Genomic DNA, 27948 nt, shown 5'->3' on the forward strand with positions numbered 1-27948 from the left:
TTTATTTGTTTACCCTACAAGTATTTAACAAAATTAATCTATTAATTCATTGTTTCACAATAATATATGTATTTAAAGTCATCAACAATGTCCTTGCATAGCCTACTGACTGTGATGAACAAGGATCATAAAGCAGCTTGTCTTTGTGTAAGCCAAGTGATGATAGGCCTATTCATATCATATCTCATTGTAACTGCAAAACCAACGGTTACCTGAACAAAGGCCCAGTATATTCTTATTCAAATGTATTTCTATACCAGTAGCACAGTATTTTATATGACTGCACCAACCTGATAGACCTGACTGTGTGGGTTTGTCCACAATGCTAAGCAATAGCCTACTAAAGCACAAACGTGACATATGTTGGCCGTGTATTGGTTTGTGTTCATTATTTTGTTTGCAGATTTAATATAATAGAAAAACACATTTTGAAGACAAGAACAGACAAACTAAACTGTTGAAAATAATGTTTAATGCCACAAACCTTTAAATGATCTAATGTTTTTCCAAAAAGTAAATAACATTAGGCCAACATGATATGAGCATGCAGTATTTATTCTGCAGTTCATGAATCTGATATTACAGCCTTTTTGAGAATTTCACATCCATGCTAGAACCATATTGGGAAAGTTGATATTGGGAAATATTTTTGTAATACAGTTTGAAAGTGGTGTACATAAACATACATATTCTTATCATTCTTCAATTTGAAGGTTTGTGAAAAATAAATACCAGAAAACGGTAATGGAGCATGTAAACCGCCAATAAACTGAACAGAGGTAGGCTACAAGCAGCCACTTCGCCAAACCGGAAGTTTAAATGCTGTCACCGTTGTCACGTGAAAACGTCTACAAGGAGCTAGCAGGATCTACGTTCTTGAAAACCAAAAGGGATCTGAAAGATCGTATTCATGTAAAATGATTCGTGTTAAGTTTGCGACAGGCTACTACTACAAGGGATAGCTAAGTGACGAAGACGGCAGACCCAATGGACTCAAAAGGAACGTCGCTTGGAGTATGTCTGGTTGACTTGGCGCTATCCTATTTTTGAACTAGCATGCTATTTCCGCTGTGTTGTACACTATTATAGACATGTTCTGTTTGTTTTGAAAAATGTGTGACGTATTAGATTTTTTCCCCTGGAGGTGTAGTCTACTCAAATGTACGGAATGCTATCCTAGTTTCCTACTTGACACATTGACCTAGTTAGCTATCTAAATCGACGCTGCTGTGGTGTGTGTTTATGCGTGTGCGCACATGTGTATCAGGCCAGCACTTCACTAGATGTGACTGGTGTAGAAGATGACCCGTTGGTGGACGGACCGCTCATCTCACCAGATGCTCTCCATTCTGCCATACGGAGAGAATTTCAGAGCATATCTACACCTTGCACTGCCATCCTTCTATCAATGCTACATGTAAGTGTAACCGACCGGAATTGGTTAAGCTCACTCCCCAGTACCGACGGTTGTGAAGCAGGCTTTCACAGTGTATGAGAGGGTGTTGCTGCGTTGTGTGTTAGAGGACCCTTGGTTCGAATCCAGTGTGAGCAAGAAAGGGTGGAATTAATCTATACTGACACCTGATGTGATGACCCCCTGTGAGATAAAGATCTTTCTCTCACTCTCCCTTTCTCTTTCACGTGCTCACTCCTTCTCTCTCACACACACATAAACACACACACACACAACTATCACCTTCTGTAAATACACAACTACACATGCATTGTTATTATTGTCTGTCTTCAATGCTCACATGTAGGCTATAGTCGCACAGATGAACACACACACAGTTTCATGTGAGGTGTGTCTACCACTTCCCCCGTGTTCCAGGTGGTGTACGTTGCCCTGGCGGTGGCTCTGGCGGTGGCTTGCATGTTGAAACTGGGCAGAGAGGACGAGTGCATCAGGCTGCTGGGGACTGCACAGGGGGACAACGTGATCGTGCTGGGGAAGGTGGGACTGTGGCTGCTGGTGCTGCTGTTCAACGTCTGCGTCCAGCACCATCACAGTAGCGCGAGGAACCGAGGATACCTCCGTTTCTATAGAGACACCCGGGGGCTGAAACACCTGCCTGTCACTGTGCACTCCACAGGTATGTTTTCCCTTACTCAAGAACACGTCAAACATACTCGGCACGTAGTCGTTTAGATCAGAGTGGCAGTTTCTTTTTTTTTTAACCACAAGGTGGAGACATCCCTTTGAGAATTGAGCTTGTGTGTGTTTGTGTCTGTGTGTGTAGGGAACGTGGCTGTGTTAGTAGCCCTGTGTGTGGATCTACAACCCACCGTGAAAGTGTACGTGCTGCTCAGCATTCTGGGATTGGAGCTCCTCGTTTCTCTGCCATGCCTCGTCATCTATACAGGTACAGAACACGCACCCTCGTCATCTACACAGGTACGGAACACACATTTACATTTAGTCATTTAGCAGACGCTGTTATCCAGAACGACTCACAGTAAATACAGGGACATTCCCCCCGAAGCAAGTAGGGTGAAGTGCCTTGCCCAGGGACACAACGTCATTTCGCACGGCCTGGAATCGAACTGGCAACCTTCTGATTGGTAGCCCGATTCCCTAACCGCTCAGCCATCTGCCCCCCACACACCCTCGGACATGCACTCCTCACCGCTCTCTGACTTTGAAAGGCGTCTGAAACGATGGAAGGGGGGGGGGGGGGGTAGGCAAATGCCACGATCGGCACAAAAGCAAACCCAATCTGGGTGGGGGATAATGCCTGAATTAAAACGGTAGCAATTAGACAAGCTACCATTGGAAAGACACTGTTGCCTACGACACACACCCAGCTAACCCCCGTCCTTGTTCCAGGGACATCCGCATCACAATGCCTTGGGCCCTGCCCTATTCAGACACAGGCGGCGGTATGACAATTAGCCATTCATCCCTCAGCCCATCTCCTAACTCTTGTCTCTGTCTCGTTATCTCCCCCCTCTCTTCTCTCTTTCTCTTGCTCGCTCTCTCTATCTCCAACTTTATCTTTACCCCCCTCTCTGCTTTCATCACCTTTCTTACTCCCCTGCCCTCCCTCACCATAAAACACGACAGAAAAGCATTTCATGTGTTTGTCATTTAAATATGATATTGCACCGTCGGCCACCGTGTGTGAGTGCATCCGCACAGCGTTTTCACCTCCATCGCGAGAGGAAAGCTCCCGTTAAACACACGCAATCAGAGGATATTGCTATTAAAGATACAGCATTGGAAGGAAACCTATGTGGAAGGGGCTGTATTGGCCTGTGTTGTGGCTGCCTGAAGGTAGAGATAGGGCAGTGACACTGCAGGCTAGGAGAATGAGAGAAGGCCCTATTCAGAGCGGAGGTGGGCATTAGGCTTTAGCCCGGCCACAGGCTCGCCTTCCTCCCGCTCCACCCTCACACACACTTGAACACACACCCGCATTGTCCTGTTGTTTACTGTATGGGTGATTTGGTGTGTGTGTGTGTGCGTCCTTGCATTCCAGGTCAGATCAGTGCAGTCAGGCTAGACCTGAGCAGAGCGACGCCTTGTTGCCCAGCCACACGCGCACACACAACCAAAAGGTTCGAATCAGCTCAGTTTCAGTTCAGCCAACTCAGGAAATAATGTGTTAATCTACACGAAGAAAGATTAAGCACTTTTGTATGCTTTGATTTAACAAATAGAAGTGAAGCAGTTTTATGTGTGTGTGTGTCAGAGATTCGATGCCTGCAGCTATGAGGGCCCACAGGGGAAGGCCTCGTTTAACCCCTTCCCTTTGAAGTGCACTACAGACACGAGGCAGTACTGATGGAGTGAGGCAGAGAGTGTGTGCGTATGTGTGTGTTACCAAGTGAGTTGAGTGTGTCTTTGAGGTTTGCCGTATGTATCTGCCTCTCTCATTATAACATGAATGCACTCTCCTCTAAAGGCCTGCATGTGCCCTACACATCAAAGTGTCGCTCCGACCTTCAAAGGGTTAACTCGGAATACGCCGCTCCTCTGCTTTGTCTGAATTTATTGTATGCACTCCAGGGTGCAGTGACAACACACTGATGCTGACACACACACGCGATGCACTACCTCTCATTCTCCCTTGTAGTGTGTGTGTGTGTGTCCGGGGAGGAGGGGGGGGTCAAGTTGCCTCTTGTGGGCAGCTCCGGGGTCAGGTTAGGGTTTCCTCTCACCACTGATTAAAGGTCAAATGATCTGATCCCAGGCCAGGGAAAAGACCCCACTAGAATTGTTTTTGGAGGACAGGTGAAAAGGTGTACTCTTACGCGTACATTTTTCCTAGATATGTTTTGAAGCATAGATGCTGGTTCGATTGTGATGATTCTAGAGGCCTGCTGAGAGACAAGCATCAGGGGTTAGCATTAGCATCGTTGTTGGAGTGTATGAGGATGAATGGGGACAGCTAGCCCTCAGCGCAGGGTTTAGCAGTGAGCACGCACATCAGTGGGAGCCGTTAACACCCCGCAAAGCTTGTTGACACCTGAAAACACACCCTCGTCAACCGGAGGGATTCAACTTCCTCAGATCAAATCGGACCATGATACCACTCTCTACACTTTAGTCTGTGCGCGTGCGTGTGTGTGTGCGCGCTCCCCTAACGGCAGCGTGTGAAATGCATCACCTCTGTCCCACTACAGCACCATCCATCCATCACTCCTCATCCTTTCTCTACCTCTCTTCATCCCCCTCTTCTCTCCCTTTCTCTGTGACATGTACAACATCCATTTTTCTTTAAGGAGATACCTTTTATATGAAAGGAGAATACGTTTCATTTTTGAGTTTGGCAATTGATTGCTTTTCCTTGTTTCTAACTTTCTGTGATGCTCTCCTCCACCACTTCCTCTCTGCAACCTCAGGAATGTGCCTCTCTTCTTTTCTCTCTCTCACACACCCACACACACCATAAGACTGTATTTACACAAACACACACACACAAATAGGGCTCATTATGCAAAAATCCCTGGTATTTCTCAATTGTGTGTGTGATGACCTGCAGTACTGTAGCAGGGTCAAGATGCCAGTGTCTTTAGAACCTCCCTGATGTTTTCCTCCAGTTAATGACTCTCATCATCGACATCCAGCCAAACCTCCCCTCCACACGCACACACACACACACACATAATGTATACTGTGCCTTATTAAAATTCAGTGAACCCCTTCAACTACAGCTAAGCAGCCTCTGACTCCCTTTCACACACACACACACACACACACACACACACTCAGAACTCCCCTCCTCCTCCCCTGTATAAAAGTAGATGTAAGGGGTGTGAGACCTGAAGCTCCTAAGTGCAGGATACGGGGGCTCGTAAGGACTTTTAAGTGCAGGATACAACAGCTCAAGTGTGTGTGTGAGGCAGTGAGAAAGTGTGTGTGTGTGTGTGTGTGAGTGAGGCAGAGACAGAGTGTGTGTCAGAGAGAGTGAGAATGAAATAAAGAGTGAGGGAGAGAGGCGACAGAGGTGTGTTTGTGTACACCTGATAATAGTTTATTAGTTCGTAAAGGCCCACAGACTGTGTGTGTGTGGTCGAGCAGGGTGGGCGTGTGTGTGTGGGTGCACGTGTGAAAAAGATGGAGGAAGTAAATAAGTTGCATGTTTACATTTTGTCATTTAGCAAATGCTCTTATCCAGAGCGACTTACTGTAAGTACAGAGACATACCCTTGAGGCAAGTAGGGTGAAGTGCCTTGCCCAAGGACACAACGTCATTTGGAATGGCCGGGAATCGAACTGGCAACCTTCAGATTACTAGCCCGATTCCCTAACCGCTCAGCCACATGTTAACGAAGAGTATGCATGTTGTCTCCACAGTGAGAGTGATGCGGTTCAACAGAGAGAGAGCGGCTCCGGACATCAGTCAGGAGGAACAATCACACCCCTACAGCCACACCAGCCTGCCTACTGAGACTGGCTTCAGGTACACACACACACACTGCTCTATTCTACCTACAACGCACACACGTGCTAACAAAAACATGTGCTAACACACCCACTGTACTCCTTTGTCCATGCCCCAAACGTGGTGTCCCTGCAGGGAAGGTTCCAATCTGGAGGAGGTGGTGGAGAAGCAGGCTGACCTGATAGAGTATTTGAAGCAACACAACACCCTGCTGAGCAAGAGGCTGCTCAACCTGACCGCCCAACACTGAGCCGCCCACCTGAACCTCGACTCACGTCCACCTACTCCACGGTCGCCCCCGTGAGCACGCTGGCCGTCCTGCCGGCTCGGCTTAGAGGGAGTAGACAAAGAATGAGGGGAGGGTGGGGGCTGGGGGTGGGATGGCTGGGGTGGGGGTGGATACCTACTGGAAAAGGGACTGACTTGAGGGGGAGGATTAGAGACTGACGGAAGATATCCACTGTTTACTGAGAAAGGGAGCTCTGTACACACACACCTGTGCACACACGGAGAGAGAGAAAGAGAGAGAGAGAGGGTTTTGGGTGTGTTTTGAAGAGCTGGATCAGCTGACAGAGATGGACAGATAACAAAGGAGAGAGGGATGAGAGGTCGGGGATGAAGAATATGGAGGAGAGAGTGGAGGATAGAAGAGGAGGAGGAGGTGGTGGTGGCGTTGAGGGGATGTGGGTCACAGATCAGAGAGGAGGAGTTTTATTGCTGTGTGATGACCCTAAGTGACCTGTGTGTGTGAGGGTGAGAGAGAAAGAATAGACAATTGCTCTAGGTATCATGTGCCTAGTTGTGATGTGACAAAGCCAAAAGCACTGAGGGGAGGGGGAGGGGGGGATTGGCAGAAGAAGGGAATGAGGTTTGGTTACTGGAGCACCACGCTGTAAGGGTTATTGTACTAAGAGAATGCTAATGTGTGTGTGTGTGTGTATGTGTAAGCGTTTAACCCTGCTAAGATTGTGTATTTTGGGGTACTCTTATGCTGATAACGGAATGTGTGTGAAGTAATGGATTTTGCAACTGTGAGCACTAGTTTCAATAAATGTGAATTTGTGTGTTGATATGAATTATGTTGGAAATCTGTTCTATTGGGAGGTGCAAAACTATCAAATGTTGTGGAAACGTCTTCAGTGTTATCTGACACCACCTCTCCTTTTACCTTTTTGTCATATTTCTAAACACACCCTCAAAGTGAGTCAAGGCCAGTAAGATAATACAGAATTTTATTAAAACTCATTCATTAAAACATTTGAAGTGCCTTACATACATATAAACACTTTGTAGGTGACATTGTAGAGATATTGTTGACATATTTGCCTTGATACATTCATACAAATGTCCATTCATACACATTGGTGGTGTATTTACATTATATGAATAATTGGACTATCATAAGTAGTAGTACTTTTGTGGACTTTGAATATGAACAGGTCCACAGATCTATTGTTTGTCACCAGTGAAGGACATGAAGGCAGGTAAGGAGGAGTACATTCCAGATGGCCTATAGAATCCATGTCACTCTCTTTGTCCAGTCTCCAGCTCAATCACATCAAGAAGCTGGGAGGGGACAAACCAAATACAAGCTCAGTCTGTGACTGTTACTAGGCAGGTTGGAGTCCATTTCTTTGGTGTTGCGGGAGTCTTCTATTGGTGTCACCTTGGTCCGGTGACTTGGTGTGAGGGAAGGTGGAAAAGATCTCCAACTGCCCTTGACACTCCTACCTCTCTTTCTGCTTAGCATCTTCATGCTCACACCTTTAGAGAAAACAATGTAAAATTGTTTAAAATGCAGCCTCGGTCATAGATGACTGAGTGAAACAATTGTAAACAATTTCAGAATGACAGAAGGCTGCTTCTGAGATGTAGTGCAGAATGTGTTCTCAAGAAATGTGTGTGTGTGGAGGAGCCAGGGTGAGAAGGCAGTGACCCTGTTAAACAATGATTCCTAGAGAATGTTAAAGTGAACACCCCTCCCCTTTCTCTCCATTTTTTTTTCTCTCTCACACACACACAGACCACTGCTCACCCCCACTCTGTTTAAAACACTGGAACCCTATCTCACACATGATATACTTTCCCTTTTGTTGTTAGTGAGATTTATGTTGGAGTGTATATCTGCTTGGACTCCTGTTGTGTGTGAATACACACCTCTGGCACTAATCACACACACACTCACTAACTGCCACCTGCCACCAATTTAACCTGCTTCTCTAGGCCATGTATCAGAAGTCTTGGACAGCTCATAAACTGTTTCAGACACACACACACAGGTGGGATTAGCAATCAGGCGGACTGATTTAAATTAGGCTGGTTTTTATGTGCCCTCAACCCCACACCCACCCCGTGTGTGCATGCATGTGTGTGTGTGTGTGTGTGTGTGTGCTTCACCTCAGGGGAAGGGCACTCTCGAGTGGAGAGGCATGCAGCGTCTGTGAGGACAGTGATGTCTGTATTTTCGCCTCACATTCAGGAAATCTGCAACACAACACGCTGGAGTTAGATTGTTTTGTTCAGTCAGACTGAATGGTATTTGAAACAACACCTCACATAACCGCCTTTCTATCTATGTGATTAATGTTAAAGAATGTCACAATTAATGCAAGTCAAACAAACTAACAAGTAGGCTACATCTCGATGATAAACGACACAGGTGCACCCGTGCACAAGGTACAATAACTTATTGTTGGAGGAGGCCTTTGTAGTCATTAAGATAAGTAGCGACCTCCTCTAATAAACCTGGAACCGTAGCACATTATTATTTTTAACCTCCGTAATAAACCCACCGTTACTCCCACCGGTTCTCACGCGGACAGTCAAACACAGGAAGATATAAACCCCCCGGATAAGTTTATGGCTTCGTCCGTGCTTCCATCACCTCCTCCACCACCACAACCATCACCCAGAAGGCCTGAAGGTAAGCTTTTTACACTTGGTCGTGGGCGCTCCCGCTCCATGAATGGTAATCAGCCCCGGGGCATTTGCATTGCGTTTAACACCGTGATTAACAATAGCGCGCTTGAGCACCGTCGACAGCACAATGGACCGGTGTGAACTGCTGCTGAGCCTCAGCGTCGACGGCGGTCCCCCGGTCTTTCCGTCTCTCGCTCAATCTTTCTCAGTAACAAGTAGGCGCGTGCACAAACGCACACGCTCTCTTACATACAGACAATAATACCAATACTAGCAGGCTTAACGATAGCCAGCTGGCAGAGTTGGTATTGAATAGACTCTAATCTGTGCACAGGCTGGAATGAAAACATTCTCCCCCATCCTGTTAAAAATGTCTGTGTAAACTTAGTTCAGTGGAGCGGTGGATAGTGCACACGTTTGTTGTAACCGGACTGTGAAAGCTCGGATTGATGCTCGTGTTTCAGAGTTTACTTCGGCAGGTGGCAGCGGTCCATACACGCCAGTTAGAATTAGAACGCATCAACATTTAAACAAGTATTCTGTACGAAAATGTACACATTATAAGTGTGCCGTTTAACAAACTGATATGAAGTAAGCAAACGTACATGACGAAGGAACTTCAACGAATAACCTTTACAAACGTACAAGTATCCGATAGGGCTGCCCCACAGCTACTGCGGTTAGGCTTTTACATCAGAATACAGAGACCATCTCAGTAGCTTATAGGCAACAACATGTAAATGCAATTTGTTTCAAAGGGCAATGCGTGTTTCTTACACTTCTTACCTGGCCTCGCAGCAGAGACTGATCCTAGAACGGCCACCAGCAGCAGCAGCATGTAGAGCACGTTGAGGATCCTCATGGCTGGATCAAAGCTCCTGATCCAGGGTCAGAACTGGGGGAAAAAAGATCCAGGAGCTGAAAGTGGATTTGGTCCTCAGGTGTGGATGGTCCTCAATCTCCCCAGGGATGAGTCTCTATTTCTGGGTAGGCTGATCAGACTTCCTGGCCTCTTGTCTTTCTTTCTCTCTCTGTGCCCGTCTTTCTTTGAGTTTCGCGGGACAATCAAACAAGACTTCAGTCTTCTTTTCTCTTCTGTAGACAACCAGTCTGTCCCCAATGGAATGTGTGTGTCCAGTGATTGTCTCGATGACTGAGAGCAAAATGACAAAGCTGCCTTACCCCCACACCCCCCTTTATACACCCACCGGAGGGAGGGCTGGCTCAACCCCACACCCCCACCCCTGACACTATTCTAACACACACATTTAAACACCAATGCCCTCCAGTATTAAAATAATATAATTATGATGTCACATAAGAAACTCTTTCATCCCGACACCCACATGCACAACCATCTTCATTAATTCTATCATGAACCTGCCACTTATTCTGTCTCCCCATACACTCACACACTCACAGATATGTATGTACCTATATCTATATGTTGCAGACATAACATGACTTAATACCTGGGCCCAAATGTGTGAATTGCCATAATTGACAAGATATACACAGTCACTCTCTCTGTCTCTCTCTAACACACACACACACACACACACACACACACACACACACACATGCAGCCCACTCTGCATTGCACATATTGACCCCATATGTAGAGGGGTGATACAAATGACAGGAAGCCCCCCTATACCACTCACCCCCCTCCAACTGCCCCTTAACACACACTTTACTGCCTCATTTTACGTGTGTGTGAGGGTGTGGGTGAGAGAGAGAGAGAGAGAGAGAGAGAGAGAGAGAGAGAGAGAGAGAGAGAGAGAGAGAGAGAGAGAGAGAGAGAGAGAGAGAGAGAGAGAGAGAAAGCTTACAGGGGGACTACATGGAATACACCGGAGGGAGTGAAGAAGTCACACATGTGACCTTGTTACTTTTTTCTTCTACCTCTCCTTCCATCTTTCTCTCCCCCCCCCAACCCCTGCCCCTCCCCCCACGCACCCACCCTCCCTACCGCTACCCTCCCCACCTGCCCCTGCCCCACACCCCTCCCCCAGGGCCTTCCACATCTCATGACTGGAGGGGATGAGGCCTTGGCTGGGTGGAGAGAGAGAAAGGCCAGGGGGTTAAGGCAGGCTGTTCACCTCTTGGGTGCTCAGAGTCCAACCGCTGCATTGAACTAACTAACGACAGTCTGGGTCCACCCATGAGAACAGTAGAGCATCTGGGACCGCTTTTTAGGTCTGTCCATGTCTCTGCACGTGCGTGTGTGGTTGGGTGTGTGCGTGTGCGTGCAAATCAAATCTATTCTTACTGTTCACTGTAGATATGTTGATTTTTGTCATAGTTTTATTGGATGAGCTTGGCATTCTCTTATTGTGTGTCTTTTTGTAACACAGTCTACAGTTGATTAGGTGGAGCAAGTGTGACGGACTGACGGTGTTAACCCTATGTCACCCAGTGGCTTTGCAAAGTACAGGACTCATTAGCGTGTGTGCTAACAGCCGGGCCTGTGGACTGCACCTCTCTACATTCAGTTGGCCTGCTAATGAATTAACACATTAAGATGAAATGTTCGCCATTACATGTGAATGAGGATTAGAGAAACAGCAGGACACTAATGGACCAGGAGCACAAGATGGCCTCCAAGACTTTGAACAAGCATCTGGACCATCAACTCCCTTGTACCATTAAGTGAGAAATACAAGGAGAAAGAGGGGAGTAGGGTGTGGTGTGGTGTGCGCCTCTCTGTGTGTGTGTGCCCTTAGAAATGTTATTTTTATTGCTTTATGGTGTTTGCAAAAATGTCCCTCACAGTGCCAGACATTCCTTATGGACGCACACACAGGCACACAGGCACACGTGGATTCTATCAGTTTGTGGCCATGCTGAGGTCTTAGGTTCTTTCCATCATTGCAAAGCTGCAGTTTGCTCACTGGCTGCTTTTGTCTTAAAAAACTTTTATACTCCTTATTTGAATATGCTAATCGTGGACCCTTTGTCATTTAGAGCCACCTGGTAGCCATGGCTACAACACTGACTGGTGCTATATCTCTTCCAGACTCTGTCTGTGTCTGTCTGTCTATCTATCTCTTTCTCTCTGTCTCTCTCTCACTGGCTGTCTGACACACATTTTCCCCATTACAATGTATTATCAATGATATGTCAGTAAGTAAATTGTTGTACTAAATCATATTGAAAGGTCAACCTTTGCATGGCCCCCCCCCCTGGGCCTTGGGCCCGTGGTCATCTGTACCCTTTGACCCCCCTGTATGGGTGTGTGTGTTGTAATGTTGGCACTTCTTATGAATTGTATGTCTACAACAGGGATTACCTCGGCTCCTCAAATACTCCCTGGTTGCACACACACACATGTACTTTGACCCTTGTGTGGTCCAAACCATTTCCATTGAACAGGTCAGTCATCAAGCCTAATGGCACACTGCCAACCAATCCCAAAAGATGAATACATACACACTCACACACACACCAACACACACACACTGACATAACCCATATTGACAGCCAGTATAATTATTGTTTCTTTAGTAATTCAGCATCCTTGCTCGCATTGTGACATTTGCCCGGGGATGTGTTCAGTGTGTATGTGTGCTGAATTGTGCTATGCGTGCATGTGTGCCTTGTGTGTTGATTGTGCCTAGTGAGTCAGTTAAATTCCCCATCGTTAGACTGGTGTGTCTCTTGTCATGCTGCCAGGTCGTCTAGCCTAATGAGTGCTGAGGACTGTCAGGCACTAATTGGTCTTAAGACCTGTCAACTACAATTGTTCAGTATGGACACCAATGAACACATATGCACATGAATAAGTCTGCACGTCTAATACACATGCACACACACCTCCACAGACAAGTATGTGTACGAGCAAACACATGTGATACATATGTTGTGTTATCGTGTCAGATACTGATGCCTCGTCTTAAACCACTGGAGCAATGATCCGCTATGTGAAGACTTTTGGATTCAAATCAGACTATTCCTGCACAAGAAGTTTGTAGGCACCCACTCTGGCCCTGTGTGTGTGTGTGTGTACGTTTGTGTGTGTGTGTGTGTGGGGGGGGGGGGCATAGAGGTAGAAGGAACCCTAACATTTAGTCATTTGACCGCTTCAATTGTCAACAAATGCCAAGGGATTTATTGTAACCTTCTGAGGTTCACATGAATACCACATGCATGGGAATCAAACCACGATGAACACATTTATTGTAAAGAAACGCCCCTAGCGGCTAACAAATGACACTGCAACAGTCAGTTAGCCGTAGTGTAGAATTTAAACTGTTACAGCAGAGTGGCAGCCGTTGGTGTATTTGTCTTTACATGGTTAAGAGTGTGTTCCTGTGTCTGTGTGAATGATTCAAGGCCCTTGTCGAGTTGCTTGTTTGACGATCACTTTTTGCTTTCTCTTTGAAAAGCTTTGGAACTTCTCTTTTGCCTTCCATAGATGTTCTTCTAGAAATGAACACACACCCATGCACACAAGCACAATAATACATGTGAGGCAGGCTTCACAAGCAAACCCAGTATAATGATAAATATGTGTGTGTGTGTGTGTATGGGGATAATTCAGACTGTCCTTACACAAATTTAAAATATGTTAAAAATATATTTTACAAATATATTTTTAAAAGTTTCAAAAGGTTGAAAAAAAGTTCAGGAAAAAAAAGTTTCAAAAGGTTGAAAGAAATATTTTCGAAAAAAAGTTATCTCCTCCTTTCACTGTGTGTGTGGGAAAAACGTTTTGGAAAAAAAAGTTTCAAAAGGTTGAAAGAAAAATTTCAAAAAATGTTTCTAAACAAAAGTTTTCATCATTGATGCGTACTTGATGAGGACTTTACTATACTCTACTGTACTCTATTGTACTCTGCTCTGCTTTCATCTACTCTTTTTGAGGCTTCTCTTCTCTCCCCTCTCCTCCTCTCCTCCTGGATTTGAGTTTTTAGTAGTATAAATGCATGTGTGAACATTTCATGTCAATGTGTATGTTTCATATCTGTTTGTGTAAGGACAGTCGGTATTACTTCCTAAACGGACCTCATGTGTGTGTGCAGCTGCTTACCTCTAGCTGGCTGTGTGCAAATTGAGGCCAGGCTATAAATGAAAACAATGAAGAAGGCGATGAAGATGAAGGTTAACTCAAAGCCAGAGAACGGCAACTCCATTCATGCAACTAGAAAACCATAACAAAAACACAATTACATACATATGGAAATATACAACAGCTGAGGTTCAGTTGCAGTACTATTGTCAACCACAGAGAAGGGCTATTGTTTACAGCTGCTGCGCACCATGTTTAATGACTCAGAGTGGTTTGGGCTCTAACTGAACCCACTTACGAAAGTGATCAAAATACAGTTATTTAAGTTCACTCAAGTCATGTCCTTATCTCAAAAGAGCTATTTGATTTTGAAGCACAAATCTCCGTTTGTGCCCTCACCATCGTTTGTATGACGACGTGGACATGCTCTCTCAGATCGGAACACGAACACGGAACGAGATTGGCAGGTAGTCAGAGATACAATGTGCTACAATTATTTTTGGTTTATGATGAATAGTGTTATCTGTGTTCCATTAATGAGGGATTTTTGTATCCGGGTGCTCGGGCTTTACTCAGGCTTCTCCGAGTTGAATGAACTAACTTTTATCACCTGTTCTGAAACAGTCTACCTCAGAGTATGTTAACCCTGCTTTCTGAAATACCCCCCAAACGATGAACAAGGTCCTTAATTTTCACTGAGGAAGTGTAGAAAAGGACACACATTTTACACTACCCGTCACATTCCATTGCAACACATTATTTCATGGAAAATTACAGGAAACGAAACAGTTAACTCATTTCCAACAGATGCCACAAATAACAGAAGAGGTCTTACCTGTTTTAGAAATAGATTGGTTGATCTCACACACATGAATAAGGACACACATAGTAAGTTAAGTTAACTGGGCAAGTTAACTCTCCAGCTAACATGTTGCAACAATTTACTGGCAAAGTTAGGAATCAGCTGGGGAGTTGGGTATGTTGCATAACCTTCTTTGTGGTGAAAAAATACCTGATGTTTCTAAATGGTTGTGTTAAAAAGTGTTTGTTTATTATAACTTATGACATCACCAGCCACTCCTATGTTTGATCCTGGAGGGCTTGTACATCCTTGAGCAAAGTCCACACTCAGACAAGCACACACACACACAAACCACTTCAACATCCACTCATTCCCCAATTATACGCTATTCCGTATGTGTCTTCAGGCTGTGTTCAGCACGTATGCTTGTCTTTGATTGGATGAAGCTGTGCAGTTGTACACATCACTGAAGCTTTTTCGGGGACTTGTGCAGATTTGTGTGACAGCTTCCTGTCCAAGAGTCAGACAATGACCACTCTCTTTGAGAATGTAGTTCCTTGGACATAAGAAGTAATGAGTATTTTTACTAATTGTTATTATTATTTGCATAATAAATACAAAAATGGTTTCATAAATATATTTGATACATTGGCAACAGCTCCAAATTTATGTTCATTGGTACGTGTCTTCTTTGTGTGTGTGTTTATTTGAACAATCTTACCCTGTGTGTGTGAGCACTCCTCTCTTATCATGCCAGTGAGAGTACAGAGACCAAAGACCAACAGCGAGAAGACAATTGTCAGCAGCTCCAGCTCTGTAAACAGATATGCCATCTATTGAAAGACAGCCATACACACACACACGCACAAACACACGCACACACAGATACACATGCACACACAAATACAAGTCATTTAAAGATGTTCAAAACATTTCTAATTCCTTATTTTTATTTATTGAAGTAAAATCCTTTAAAATCCTTTATTTCATTTTGGGGGGGTTTTAATACCCCAAATTTACATAAGAGCTGACAGAAACCACACTGCAAAAAATGCTCAGTAGGATTCAATCCATGACTTTCCCCCTTTTCAAGCGTCAAGGACTCTTTCATGGGTGGTGTTGCTGTTTAAATACTATTCAGCCTTGTATATAACAGAAAGGTGATGTGTAGGCTAGGTCTATAATCACCATGGTACCATGGGAGTTTTTCTCTTCCTTGACTGTTTAGGTAGGTTGTAGGAGCCAATCGATGGGCTTCTATGAATCTGTGTGACACTGCTTGTAAAAAGAACTATACAAATACAATTTTTGATTTCATCGTAAGAGCTTCTGGCAATTTGGCAGATTGCAAACATGACTAAAATCACAGATGAGGCTGATTTTGAAACCAGTGGCGCAAAGTGGGAATGCGCTACATGCGGCGCATAGGGGCGCAGCACCATGAGCATGAGGCCCATGAGGACCTTTTGGTCCTCAGAAACATTGAATGCAAGTTACATAGCATTATGCTCCAAACCTAAGCTTACCTTTTGTTGGCATTCAGAATGTCAGTAGAATGGAACCATCCAGACATGTGACATAGTTGTGGGATGACAGATGAAACATCTGTCTTCAAAAAACTCAAGAAAATACATGTATTGTATTTTGTTACATTTTCTGGCACCAGTATTTTGTAGTTCATTTTAATACATTTATTTGAGGGGTATTTTGTATCAAAATACATTTTTATGTATTTTTGCCCATCTTTGATAACATAGATATAACATTGAACTCTTAAAAAAAAAAAACTAGTATAAAAAGTATACATTAACCCTAGCATCCCCACACTGTTATTGTTATACCACCGTAACACTATTTACAGACAGTCTGTTCATGTCTATTTTAGTCCATAGGGCTGGCACTCCATTTTGAGAAGGATTTGGCTATGCATTAGCATACACACACACACACACAGTGTAAAACACACTCCAGTATTATTATATTTGTGCTGAAGCATTCTCAGGAAGTTTGACAGTAAACGATCAAGTGACCACATACAGTCACACAACATGTCTAATCATTAATGAGAACTAGACTGAAGCAATGAAAAGAAGATTATCGCATAGCATATGTCAACATATTGTGAATCCTCCTGGTTTTTAGCATATCTGCCAGCCTTTTGTGTATGTGGTGTGTGTGTTCGTGTGTGTGTGAGTGATGTTGTGTAAGCTGATAAGCCACACTGGCCATTGCAAGGGATTGAGGTTAATTTAATCTTATTACCCAGCAGGCATGTTGTTCCTGACTCCACCCCTCTCAGCCAGACACTGCCGTCACCCCGCGAACAACTCACCTGGTCAATCCGGTAAAAGCACAGATTAATTTAAGGGTTTCTCTCTCTCTGTGCCTAACTATCTCTCTATCTCTCTTCCTCTATCTCTCCCTGTCTCTCTCTCCATCTTTCTCTCTCATTCCATCTATCCGTCTCTCTCACACACACGCACCGCAAACAGGGGTGGGGGGAAGGGGGTGTTGTTGAGCTTCTCTCAGTCGTCATGACAATTTCACAACCTGCCGTTTCCAGAGCCTTCTGCCGGGTTACCACGGTGACCTGATCCCATTCATTCTCGGCTCTCGATGCTCAGGGGCCAGCGCTGAGGACTTCCGTCATTCCGGGTGCTCTTCCTGAAGGTACAGCCCTTGATGGGACCCGGACCTAGCAGACAGACCAGTTGGACAGTCTGGAGTGCGGCGTTGAGAATGCTGTGGGAATAACCTGGGAACAACGCTTTGAACAGCAGAATGCCCGTACACCAGATCTCCGTGGTGCCGGTTCAGGAGACGGCGAGTAACGGCAAAAGTGCTTCTCGTTCCAAAGACAAGACTGAGGTAAGCCCCCCACCATTCACCTCTCACTTGGATGTTTAGACCTTCAGGGGGGCATTTAGGAGTATGAGTACGACTTTGTGTGTTTTTATATTTTGTGCATATTTTGTGCCGTAGTAACAATACGGTCAAAGATATCTACAGTAAAACATTCAGATGACGACTTTTACGGAGTAGGAGAGCTCTGTGTGCCCCTTAATAGTTCAATCTTTATGATGACTGATCTTCATGCTTGGTCTTCATGGTCGATCTTCATGGTTGATCTAGATGACGGCTCTTCATGGTTGCTCCAGCTGACTGATCTTCATGGTCGATCTTCATGGTTGCTCTAGTTGACTGATCTTCATGGTCGATCTTCATGGTTGCTGTAGTTGACTAATCGTCACGATTGAGCTTCATGGTTGCTCTACCTGACTGATCTTCATGGTTGATCTTCAATGTTTCTCTTGAAGGCTGATCTTTGTGGCAGAAGAAAGGGAGGTGGGGTGGGGTGGAAGGTTCACGTGTGAGCGCTCCGTGACTTGGTGTCTGTGTGCGTGTGTGTTTCTAATCCTGCTAGGTTTCCACTGGCAGTGTCAGCTCCTATCACATAGGGTTGGCAGCTTGTACCCAGCAGATATGTGCTTGAGTTTGTTGCTTCAGCTAAGGTGCTGTTTGACGACTTAGTGTTCGCACCTTCACACACACTGCACCAAGCTTTTAGCACAATCCTTACTCACACACACTCACTTACTGAGAAAGTGTGTGTGTGTGATAGAGAGAGTGAGAAAGAGAAAGAGTGAGAGAGAAATAGATACATACATACTACATTTTATATTTACTCTTATATGTTTACCGTAGGCACCTTCCTGCCATAGTAAATTCCTTGTTTGTGCAAACTTACTTGGCAAATAAAGTTGATTCTGATTGCTGGGTTCTTGTTGTCTACATATGGTCCAGTCTGGCCTAGTGGGAGATGAGAGTAAATGCAGAAGGTGTGTGTGTGGAGTTAGTTTACCTAGCCATCAGTCCAACCTTCACGCTGAATATAAATGACTAATCCCAAGGGCAGAACTCAAAATATCGCTTAGCCTCATACACCAACTAATCTTTGCGTCACCATCAGTATCAACACACACTTACACACACGCTCTCATGTCCCCTTACACACAGATCCTGGTAGGGTTGACAGAGCAGAGAGGCAGGTATGTGATGGTGAAGTGAATCCTGAATAGATACTGGCTATTGAAGTTACTCTTTTGGTTAACTGCAGCGGCTCAATGACAGAGCAGGAGGTGTGTGGGGTTTGTAGCCTTTAAGAGGGTGGACGTGTACTGGGCTGTGATTGGTTCTGGTGAAGGTTTCTGTTTTCTTGAGGCATCTAGGTATATTTATATTACATTTAGTCATTTAGCAGACACTCTTATCCAGAGCGACTTACAGTAAGTACAGGGACATTCCCCCGAGGCAAGTAGGGTAAAGTGCCATGCCCAAGGACACAACGTCATTTGGCGCGGTCAGGAATTGAACCGTCAACCTTCTGATTAATTGCCCAATTCCCTAACCGCTCAGCCATCTGACCTCCTCCGTATATGTTATGCTCTACCTAGACATTCAGATGTTCGGAAGGGTCTGACAAGTTGTTCAGGAAACTTCACATATTCCAAGATGAAGAAGATGGGTGTAGGTTTTTTGTAGCGTACAGGCCTGCACTCTCAGATGACTTTGTAGAATTCGGTGTCCTTGTAGAGGAGCCCTCAGAAAAAAGGGGTTCTATTAATTAACATGTTTCAAGAGGGTTCTCCTCTAGGGCCAAATTGTTCTAAATACCAGTTGTTGTCGCAACGTGTACCCTGCTGGGACGGAAAATTCATGTGCTTTGGTCACTTCAGGTCACAGGTGTACCATGTAGTGAGTCAGTTAAACATAGCTTCCTTCACAGCCATTATTAGGGATGTAACCAGCATATACGCATGGGCAACTTTTGACTGCAGGTGGTGTGGATTAATTGAACTATAGACTACGGACTTTAAATTGACTAAGTAAATCCCTTGATCAGCTTATGATTATACACTGTTTGACAGTGTGTGATTATGTAGTCATATGTGTGTATTTTTTAGTATGTTGTCTATGTGGGTGTTTACTGATAGTTGACAGCGATGGGGCAGGTACAGAGTTGACCATTTAACCATAACCAGTAAATATCTAAAGATTTGAGTGATGTGTCTAGAACCAGTGCAAAGTGTGTGTGTGTGTGTGCATGTTTGTGAGAAAAAGGGTATGTTTCATTTTGGATCTACTTCGTGTCTATTTTTAATCAGTCAAGGTGGTGATTCCTACACAAATACAATAAGATCTGCTAGCTGCTGGTCTTACGCTTGGCTAAGAACAATATAATGAACATTCAGCTACAGTCAGGTATGACAGGAAGTGACACGTAGGTATTACCCTGAGCTCAGAGATGCCAATACAAGATACTGAACTTGAACCCCGTTTACTAAACACTGCACTGCTACCAGTCCGGACTGGCACATGGCATGTTTTTATGAGAATGAAGGAGAGGACAAAACACACGTACACACACACAACCAAGCAACTGTTACGACACTCATGTCATTTTGAAAACCCCAAGATCTAGTTACAGTATTAAAAAAGCTGAAGTAAAATACACTGTTCATTGTGCTACAGCAAGCCTACTCTTTCAGCCAATGGAGTTAGTTAGTACACAGACTAGAACACAGACAGAAGTCCCTGCCTTGCTGGTTTTGGGCCATAGATTCTTCCCGTCAGGTGTAAACCAATCCGTCACAAGTAACTAAACTTACTCCAGTGCTATCATAATTCGATCACTCTGACCCCTCATCACAATCAAACCAGCCTAACCCAGTTCCAGGAGAGAAGCTCTTAAGTAGGCTGCTCCTAGGTCACCAAACAACTGGTTGCTTTGGAAAGGGAACGACTGGCACACAAGCGATCTGAAGTCACCCTCATGATACTGACGGATGATTAATACTAAATGTGACTGTTGACCGAGTGAAAGGTTGCAGTCGGCTGTGTGTACTGTACTGTATATTTGTCCAGCAGTGAAGTTTAGACAGCAACAGTCCGGCACGTTCTGCCAAAAGCGCTTTAATGTTTCTGAAAATAGATTACCGGTGATGCACAGCTCCTTTTCCGCTCAGCCGGCCCTCTCTAAGAGGATTGGTCGTCTTACTTGAGGTCACAGATACACATGGGAGAGAGCGTGACTCTTGACTCCTGGCATGAGCCAGGAGTTAAAAAAGCAGCCAACTATCTCAGAGGACACTGCTGTACCGACCAATCGAAGCGCCTGAAATCACATGACGACAGACAATTTAGCTTTGAGGATGTCTGTCAATGAGCGGGGTGGAGGAGTTGACTGAGGTTGAGGAGAAGAGAAGATAAGTGGGTGAATGTGGTTGAGTTGACGTCGACTTTGTACAAGCTACTTTAGTACGTTTTCCTTTCCTCTTATCTAGGAGCAGAGTTCCCTATTTGTACATTGCTTTGGATAGAAGTGCCATGTAAAATGCAACCCAAATGATCTTTATTATCCTTCCGGTCTTTCTATGCCCCCCCCCATCTCTCTCTCCACAGGGAGGGAAGGCCTCTGGACGCTCAGGGAGTCGTTCCAGCAACATCTCCAAGGTAACCACTGAACCCATAAAAGGATCTGTAGTCAATGTCTCTAATCCAGTTATACTCCATTCACAGATAGAACTACAGTAGGCTAATTAAATGTAGCCAGTCAAGATTTCAATGTTGGTGTTTAAATGGTTAACTTTCAATTATTTCAGTCTTATTGACCATTGGCCACCGAATATTGGTTCCTGGCTTTAGGCCAGTCCATTTAGGAGGCCCGTAAATCCATTCTGTAATTGGTTGCAGGCGAGCAGTTCTACAACGGGACTGGGCACGGCCACCGTGTCTCGTACGTCAGTCACCCCCTCGTCTCAAGATATTTGCAGGTATGAGAGTTGCCCAATACAATTACCCCTGTTAACTGTTCTCCTCCAGACACAGGTTACTTGTGGTTTGTGCCTCCATTTTGTCTTGTGTCCCTAAGCACACGGCAAGGTTATATATATAGAGGGAGGCATGGCAGAGCTTTCAACCACCAGAAACATTGATCTATTTGATCCATATTAATGTTAGGACATCCTAAATCAATAAACCTCTCAAGAATGTTGTTCTTTTCAATATCAAGACTTGTTACAGGAGAATAGGCAGATTTTAAGTACTGGTACACATACTTGAATCCCAGCTGTATGTTTGATCACACATGTATCTTGCCTGTGTTTCACCTCACCTTGTACTTTTCCATCTCTCCACCTTTCTGTTTGTGTGTTTCTGCCTGTGTGCATGTGTGTGTATCCGTCTCCGGGTGTATGTGTGTGTGTGTGTGCGTGCATCTGTCTGAATGTGTGTGTTTGTGCGTATCCATCTCTGTGTGTATGTGTGTGTGTATCCGTCTGTGTGTGTGTGTGTGTATGTTTGTGTTGACTCGTATGCGTGTGCCCATGCTCAGTACCGGCCCCCTGACTCGCCTGGAGGAGGATGTCTCTGACGGACACACTCAGAAACCTCCTCAGAAAGGAGCGATGGCGGCCACCAGCGCCAAGCAGAGCTCCTCCCAGAAGAAGCAGGTGAAACGGCGGCAGAGACCCAAGCGAGACAGCTGCACCGCCACCGTCGAGACAATCGCCCAACCTCCGCCCGACCGCGAGCGCAGCCCCAGCAGCGAGCGCTCCGACAGGGCCGAGAAACAGGACAAGGGCTCCAAGCCGAGGAAGGAGCACGTCCGCCACCGCGGCTCCATCCCCCCGCAGTCGGAGTCCTCGGAGGAGGACGAGGAGACCTGGCGCCAGTCGCGGAGCTGGAGCAAGGAGAAGGCTCGGAGGGGCAGGCGTCGGAGCGGGAGCAGCCGAGACAGGGACGGGGGGAGAGGGGGGGGTGGAGACGGGGGGGAGATAATGGAGCTCCAGTCGGTGGGCTCGGACGAAGGCCGCGAAAACAAGGAGAACCAGGCTCCGGTGGAAAACGGGCAAGGGGGACTGAAGAGCCGACGCGGTGGGGCGCCGAGAAGGGAGGGGCGCGCCTCCCAAAGGGGCGGGACCCAGCGCCTGGACGGGGAGTCTCGCAGCCCCGGGAGTTCCTCGCTGGTGGAGGAAGGGGAGGAGCACATCACCAAGCGCTACCAAGAGAGGGGGGCTGGGGGTGGGGACATGTCGGTGCCGACGACACGGAGCGACTGCGCCGTCAACGGCACAGTGGAACCTGGGTCTGACGATGAAATGGAGGTCTGCAGGTCAGTGTGTGCGAATGCGTGTGGTGGGAGTCCATTTATGTTGTGTGTGTGTGTGTGTGTGAATCTGGCCTCTTGGAATTTCAATCCTAACCCTCTGTATCCTGTGCGTGTATAGAATCTGTCACTGTGAGGGGGACGAGGAGTTCTCATTGATAACGCCGTGCCGGTGCACGGGGAGTATGAGGTTCGTCCACATGGCCTGTCTAAACCAGTGGATCAAGTCTTCAGACACGCGATGCTGTGAACTGTGCAAATATGATTTCATCATGGAGACACAGCTCAAGCCGCTAGGCAAGGTAGACACACACGCACATCACATGTTGTCTTGGGTAAGCTTTTCTCCCCAGTTCCTTTCTGCCACTACAAATCCACGTTTCCTCTTCTCTCTCTCTGCTCCGCCTCTCTCAGTGGGAGAAGCTACAGATGTCCACCAGTGAGCGAAGGAAGATCTTCTGCTCGGTGGTCTTTCACTTGATTGCGATCATCTGCGTGCTGTGGTCGGTCCAGGTTCTGGTCAAAAGGACCATCGACGAGATCAGTCTAGGCAAAAGCTATGGTCAGTGTCTCTTGACATAGCCCGGAGTTTAGAGTTTGACCACAGAGCTTTTTGATGAAAATGTTTTAACATTGAATTGAATCTCAATCTGCGGGGCCTACAATACTGCTACGCTCAACATTTGAAGCGTTTTCCTGCCCATCAATTACATACTCATGGAATTAGCATGTCCCAGGGTATAAGACTACTTTATTTACACGTAGGTTGAATATATTACATTTACAGTCGTGGACAATTGCTGCCCCCCTCTTCATGCCACGGCTGCTTATATCGCCTGTAGGAAGGACCGGCACTGGCTGATGATATGACTGAAATTACGTTAGCAGTCATTTTATGCCAAGGCCCAGCAAGCTTTGCAAACACAAAATGTATGTCGCTCCCAATACTTTAGGCCACGGCTGTACATCCACTTTTCCTCACATAAAATGTAGCTTCTTTTCTAAATTACAAAACAGATGGGACATGCATGTATAGCTTTGTGTATTGCTGCTGTGTGTGTAATTGGCACGTACATGTAAAATGACTTGGCATACAAACACTAACACAAAAGGTTGTGATGTGTTATACCGTTGCATTATACTGCAACGGTATTGTTCTATTCATTTTCATCTTTGTGATTTGTAACAGTTTCCGGGATTAACTAGGTCTAATGATAGTGCAAGTGTAAATGGAGGTCTATCCAAGTTTCTATTAAATGCTTAATTAATATGTATAAATATATTTCCTAAAAGTTCAAGTTAATTTGTTGCCCTTTAATGACAGATTGTTTAGAGACAGTAAAAATAAGGAGACCACCACTTACTCTTTCAGACTATTTTTGGAGCTTAAATCTACAGAACTACAGTACAACAGAGGGTAAGCGCAGCTCAGGTATTGTTTATACCAGTTATTATGGTCCCCGTCAATACACGCATAACCCTTTTGTGTGTGTGTGTGTGTGTGTTGTATGTGTGTGAATGATGTGTGTGTGCATGCATGCACGGTGTCCCCATTTGACGTCCACAACAGTGTTTCAATGGCCGTTCTGGACCAAGCTGATTGTGGTGGGGATCAGTTCCTCCGGCGGACTCATCTTCATGTACATCCAGTGCAAGGTCTACCTCCAGCTGTGGCGTCGCCTCAAAGCCTTCAACCGCATCATCACCGTGCAGAACTGCTCTGAGAGAGCCCAGCATCCTGTGCAGGCTCCTCCCCCCATCACCACGCTGGCCAATGGGAAGCACGACACTGTGGCAGTTCCCATGGGCCAGCTCTCCAAAGGCGGCCAGGAGTCTCAGTCGGACTCTGACTCGACCACGGAGGACGCGGTGGCGCCGGCGGAGAGCCCTGTCTGAGGCTCCTCCCCCTCAAACTGTCCCGACTCCCAAATCACACCCTGTGTTGTAGCTAGTGCACTTTTAAGTGGGTGAGAATAGGGTCACTCGTTTTGGACCCGACAGGTAGAAGCAACATGTTACGGACGTCTCCTCATGTACCCAAGTGAATGAGGAAGAGGATAGGAGTTAGGGAGACAGGTATCTCGAAGGCTACTGTGCTATTAATGGGACCATCGTTGGTGTCAGTTTGCAGTCACACTGAGGGACAGGGTAACAGGGTGCAGCTCAGAGTTTGATACGCTGTCGATGCTGGTGCTAGCGCATTAGCCTAATGCTAACCCCACTCTCCAGCCAATCAGGGCCTAAAAACCCCAGAGTCCAAATGTGAAGTATACAATCAGAGACCCTGTATGCTGGGCTATGCTATGATTACAGTAGCTAAAGTTCCTAGTAGTGCAACCAGTGGTAATACTGAAACCAAAAACATGACAGGTCAAGTGTTACTAGGAGAATCCCTACCAGGGTGTAGATTATTCCTAGAAGAGTACAGGAAGTACTAAGTAGCCAAAGAAGATCATTTCCTCTCACTATATGCAGCTTTTGATTAAAGTGATACTGGAAGTAACTTGCATTTATCAATCACTTTAATGGTTCAGTTATAATTTGTGTCTTCCGTGTTTTGTATTATGCTCAAATGTTCTTGTTTATTAATTGACACACAGTGGGGTTCTGCCTCTAGATTGACAGCCAGATGTTCTCAGTGAACAAATGTCCTCTTTTTTATGCATTTGTTGAATGGCACATTTTACCAGTTAATACTCTCACTGAGCTAAAAAAGGAAATACATAATGTGTTTGATTACCTTAACGATTTGAGAAAATTCAATTGAGTTTTTCTGGGTTTTGCAAAATTTTATAATCATCTGAATTGAGTAAAATACAAGATTATTCAAATTGCATATGTACCTGTTTGCAATAAAGCACTGAATGTATATCATCATTTCAACAATACATTTCTTTTTACACATCCCGGTTAATTTTCCGACAACTGGAATCCAACTAGTCTGACTGCTGATGACTGCTGTCATCTGATGGACAGTCTTGGTACTGCAGTACCGCACTGCCGATGTTGTATTGATATTCCATACAAGCACAAACACTGTTACCAATAATAAAATAGAGTTTCACCTACACAGCCCCTCATCAAACTTCAGGCTGGGTGAAGATTTTGCAGTCTTTTCATTCCTCAAACTGTAGAGTACCTCTTGTTTTGCTGTTGAGATGTCTTGTCTTGAGAGGTCCCCAAGTCTCTGAAATGCAAAGTATTTACAAGTCTTCCGGCAGTCCTTCTGAATCAGAGTCTGCTATTGAACCTTCCTCTTTCTCCTCCTCCTCCTCTTCTCCGTCTGCTGCCTTCTCATCTTCTTCCTTCGTTTTCTTCACCTCTTTGCTGGAGAACTTCCGTAGCTTGATGTTGGGAAGTTTTTTCAGGTCGCCACTCCATGCGCTGGTAAACCAATCAGATCATAACTCACAGTTCCATACGGACCTACCACAATACATTCCCTCCTGCCCAATCCAATAAAGGTCAGGTACTGGGTCTCCTTTCCTTCATCACTCCACTGAACACTTCACCATCAACCCCAATAACAAGCTATTGTGTTATCTGTACTAATGTTTTCTGCTGTTCAGATGTTCACATAAAAGGCCAGAGGAAGGCTGAATGGTTTGGGAAGTATCAAGACGCAGCCAGCATGCGGCTGAATAGGCCCCCCAGTCATGTATGCTCACCTGAAAGTCTTCAGATGTTTGGCGTTGATGAGATCTGGAATCTCTGAAGAGGGTATGGAAATACGAAACACTTATTTTCAAGAGCACAGATGGGCACGACACTGAAAGTATGAATTTTGAAGGGACGTGTATCACTTACCAAAACCGTTGCCATCGAACTGAGCTCTCTCCCGTTCGACAGTCTGCATGATAACGGTTTCCCGGGCGCCGTGTAGACGACCTTGTCTTCCTTTGATCCCGTTAACAAGCTCGATCTGCTCCAATTCCGAGTCAAATCTGTGAAGGTACCTGAAACACACACACACAGGCACACTGAACAAAATGAAGCCTGTAGATTCAGATGTGAATGTTATTAGCGTTGATGTGGAGTGGTGAGCTGAGCACACAAACACGCACCTTTCTATAATGTCACAGGCATCTTGTTTGTTGTAGGTTGTCTTTGTAGAGTCCAGCTGGCCCTGGAACCACAGCAGCTTTTCCCCTACAGCCATGAACACACACATCATTAACGAGGTGGCATCGACCTGGACGTAGCTTTAGAAAAAAAGCTTTTACTAAATTAATTTAGAAATGTTTCAATGAGGGAGCTGTCACTCACCGATACTATTAAGACGAGTAGCTTTCTCAGTCTTCTGTCTAGCACGGGAATAAATACCTAGATGTTAGACACAAGCCGTAACAAGATAAAATACAGATGAATTAAAATGACTATAAAGTTACCCACTTATCCTTTTTCTCTAATCGGATCTCTTCTCGGGCGAGGTAAGCAGCCTTCCGACTGTACGGGTGGACCACTTTTTTCTTCTCCGGAGCCTTTCCCTTCTGCGCTTTCGGCTAAAACAGAGAAACATGGATGTAAATTGCACCGTTAAATATTACTAGTAATTGCTATATTACTGTATATATTACCAAGAAGACCTGTCGTCTTTACCATGTTTGAGCTTCTTCAAAACCAGTTTAAGTACTGCCTACACGTGTGTAGTAGTTTGGTGCTGCCGGAAAGGTCTTCGTCGTAATACTTCCGTGTTGAACGCTGTTCGGCCGACATCGTTCCGTTGATGGAATGTCATTTTGAAACCGCAAAGAGGCGCTGTAGGACACTAAATCGACTGCTGCAACTGAAGTCTGAGGAGAGTCGCTTTGGCGAAGAAGGTCAGTTCATTTAAGGCTCTCTCAAACCTCTTTTGGTGAATTGTGATTAAGACAAGCAATGTGGATTGGGACATTGGAAAAAAGGAAAACTGATTGGCCATTTCCAACCTTGAATAAATACTTGACTTTTACTTGTGTAATTAAGCTGATTTATGTGACCTTTGGCCTAGTATTCTTTTGTGACAGGGTTAGGGTTATGTATGAATCACAGACCCAATACCAAATAGTCTTGAATTATTTCTCCTGTATTTTCTTTTCTCTTTTCTTCTCAACATAAAGAGGTACTGTTTCAACTGTTGTTGTGATGTTTCAAGCACTGAGAAATCATTCACCTGTGACAT

The 27948-nt window shown here is 45.2% G+C and overlaps 4 protein-coding genes across 4 annotated transcripts; 2 read left to right on the plus strand and 2 right to left on the minus strand.

Moving 5' to 3' along the window:
• Nucleotides 1–812: 812 nt before the first annotated feature.
• On the plus strand, nucleotides 813–6961 carry tmem192 (transmembrane protein 192). Its single transcript, XM_062477816.1, has 6 exons — nucleotides 813–1014; nucleotides 1268–1417; nucleotides 1832–2093; nucleotides 2241–2363; nucleotides 5801–5906; nucleotides 6024–6961. The coding sequence occupies exons 1-6, from the start codon at nucleotides 988–990 to the stop codon at nucleotides 6136–6138; spliced, it is 783 nt and encodes a 260-aa protein (XP_062333800.1). The 5' UTR covers nucleotides 813–987; the 3' UTR covers nucleotides 6139–6961.
• A 139-nt stretch (nucleotides 6962–7100) lies between these two features.
• On the minus strand, nucleotides 7101–10018 carry apela (apelin receptor early endogenous ligand). The gene is made up of 4 exons (XM_062477823.1): nucleotides 9585–10018; nucleotides 9516–9518; nucleotides 8286–8372; nucleotides 7101–7652 (listed from the first exon to the last, which is right to left on the minus strand). The coding sequence occupies exons 1-3, from the start codon at nucleotides 9667–9669 to the stop codon at nucleotides 8287–8289; spliced, it is 174 nt and encodes a 57-aa protein (XP_062333807.1). The 5' UTR covers nucleotides 9670–10018; the 3' UTR covers nucleotides 7101–7652; nucleotide 8286.
• Nucleotides 8762–25664, plus strand: marchf1 (membrane-associated ring finger (C3HC4) 1). The gene is made up of 10 exons (XM_062477814.1): nucleotides 8762–8811; nucleotides 16887–16964; nucleotides 17184–17488; nucleotides 21083–21133; nucleotides 21374–21453; nucleotides 22014–22793; nucleotides 22909–23089; nucleotides 23202–23349; nucleotides 24160–24204; nucleotides 24358–25664. The coding sequence occupies exons 3-10, from the start codon at nucleotides 17402–17404 to the stop codon at nucleotides 24681–24683; spliced, it is 1698 nt and encodes a 565-aa protein (XP_062333798.1). The 5' UTR covers nucleotides 8762–8811; nucleotides 16887–16964; nucleotides 17184–17401; the 3' UTR covers nucleotides 24684–25664.
• On the minus strand, nucleotides 25166–27505 carry tma16 (translation machinery associated 16 homolog). Its single transcript, XM_062477821.1, has 7 exons — nucleotides 27387–27505; nucleotides 27180–27289; nucleotides 27054–27091; nucleotides 26852–26936; nucleotides 26595–26743; nucleotides 26456–26498; nucleotides 25166–26171 (listed from the first exon to the last, which is right to left on the minus strand). Exons 1-7 carry the CDS (start codon nucleotides 27387–27389, stop codon nucleotides 25991–25993), a joined length of 609 nt encoding a protein of 202 aa, XP_062333805.1. The 5' UTR covers nucleotides 27390–27505; the 3' UTR covers nucleotides 25166–25990.
• Between the last annotated feature and the right edge of the window lie 443 nt (nucleotides 27506–27948).

This window comes from Osmerus eperlanus, chromosome 14 (assembly GCF_963692335.1).
Source record: "Osmerus eperlanus chromosome 14, fOsmEpe2.1, whole genome shotgun sequence".
NCBI classification, from domain to species: Eukaryota; Metazoa; Chordata; class Actinopteri; order Osmeriformes; family Osmeridae; genus Osmerus; species Osmerus eperlanus.

Excerpts from the sequence above, each read along its gene's own strand:
- apela (XM_062477823.1), bottom strand. The coding sequence starts at position 9,669 with ATGAGGATCCTCAACGTGCTCTACATGCTGCTGCTGCTGGTGGCCGTT.
- tma16 (XM_062477821.1), bottom strand. Across the intron at positions 27,092-27,179 it reads CGATTAGAGAAAAAGGATAA|ACAGAAGACTGAGAAAGCTA; the intron begins GTGGGTAACTTT and ends TTCCCGTGCTAG. Across the intron at positions 26,744-26,851 it reads GCCTGTGACATTATAGAAAG|GTACCTTCACAGATTTGACT; the intron begins GTGCGTGTTTGT and ends TGTGTGTTTCAG.
- marchf1 (XM_062477814.1), top strand. The coding sequence starts at position 17,402 with ATGCCCGTACACCAGATCTCCGTGGTGCCGGTTCAGGAGACGGCGAGT. Across the intron at positions 21,134-21,373 it reads GTTCCAGCAACATCTCCAAG|GCGAGCAGTTCTACAACGGG; the intron begins GTAACCACTGAA and ends AATTGGTTGCAG. Across the intron at positions 24,205-24,357 it reads GAACTACAGTACAACAGAGG|TGTTTCAATGGCCGTTCTGG; the intron begins GTAAGCGCAGCT and ends CGTCCACAACAG.
- tmem192 (XM_062477816.1), top strand. The coding sequence starts at position 988 with ATGGACTCAAAAGGAACGTCGCTTGGA. Across the intron at positions 1,015-1,267 it reads CAAAAGGAACGTCGCTTGGA|GCCAGCACTTCACTAGATGT; the intron begins GTATGTCTGGTT and ends CATGTGTATCAG. Across the intron at positions 1,418-1,831 it reads TCCTTCTATCAATGCTACAT|GTGGTGTACGTTGCCCTGGC; the intron begins GTAAGTGTAACC and ends CCCGTGTTCCAG.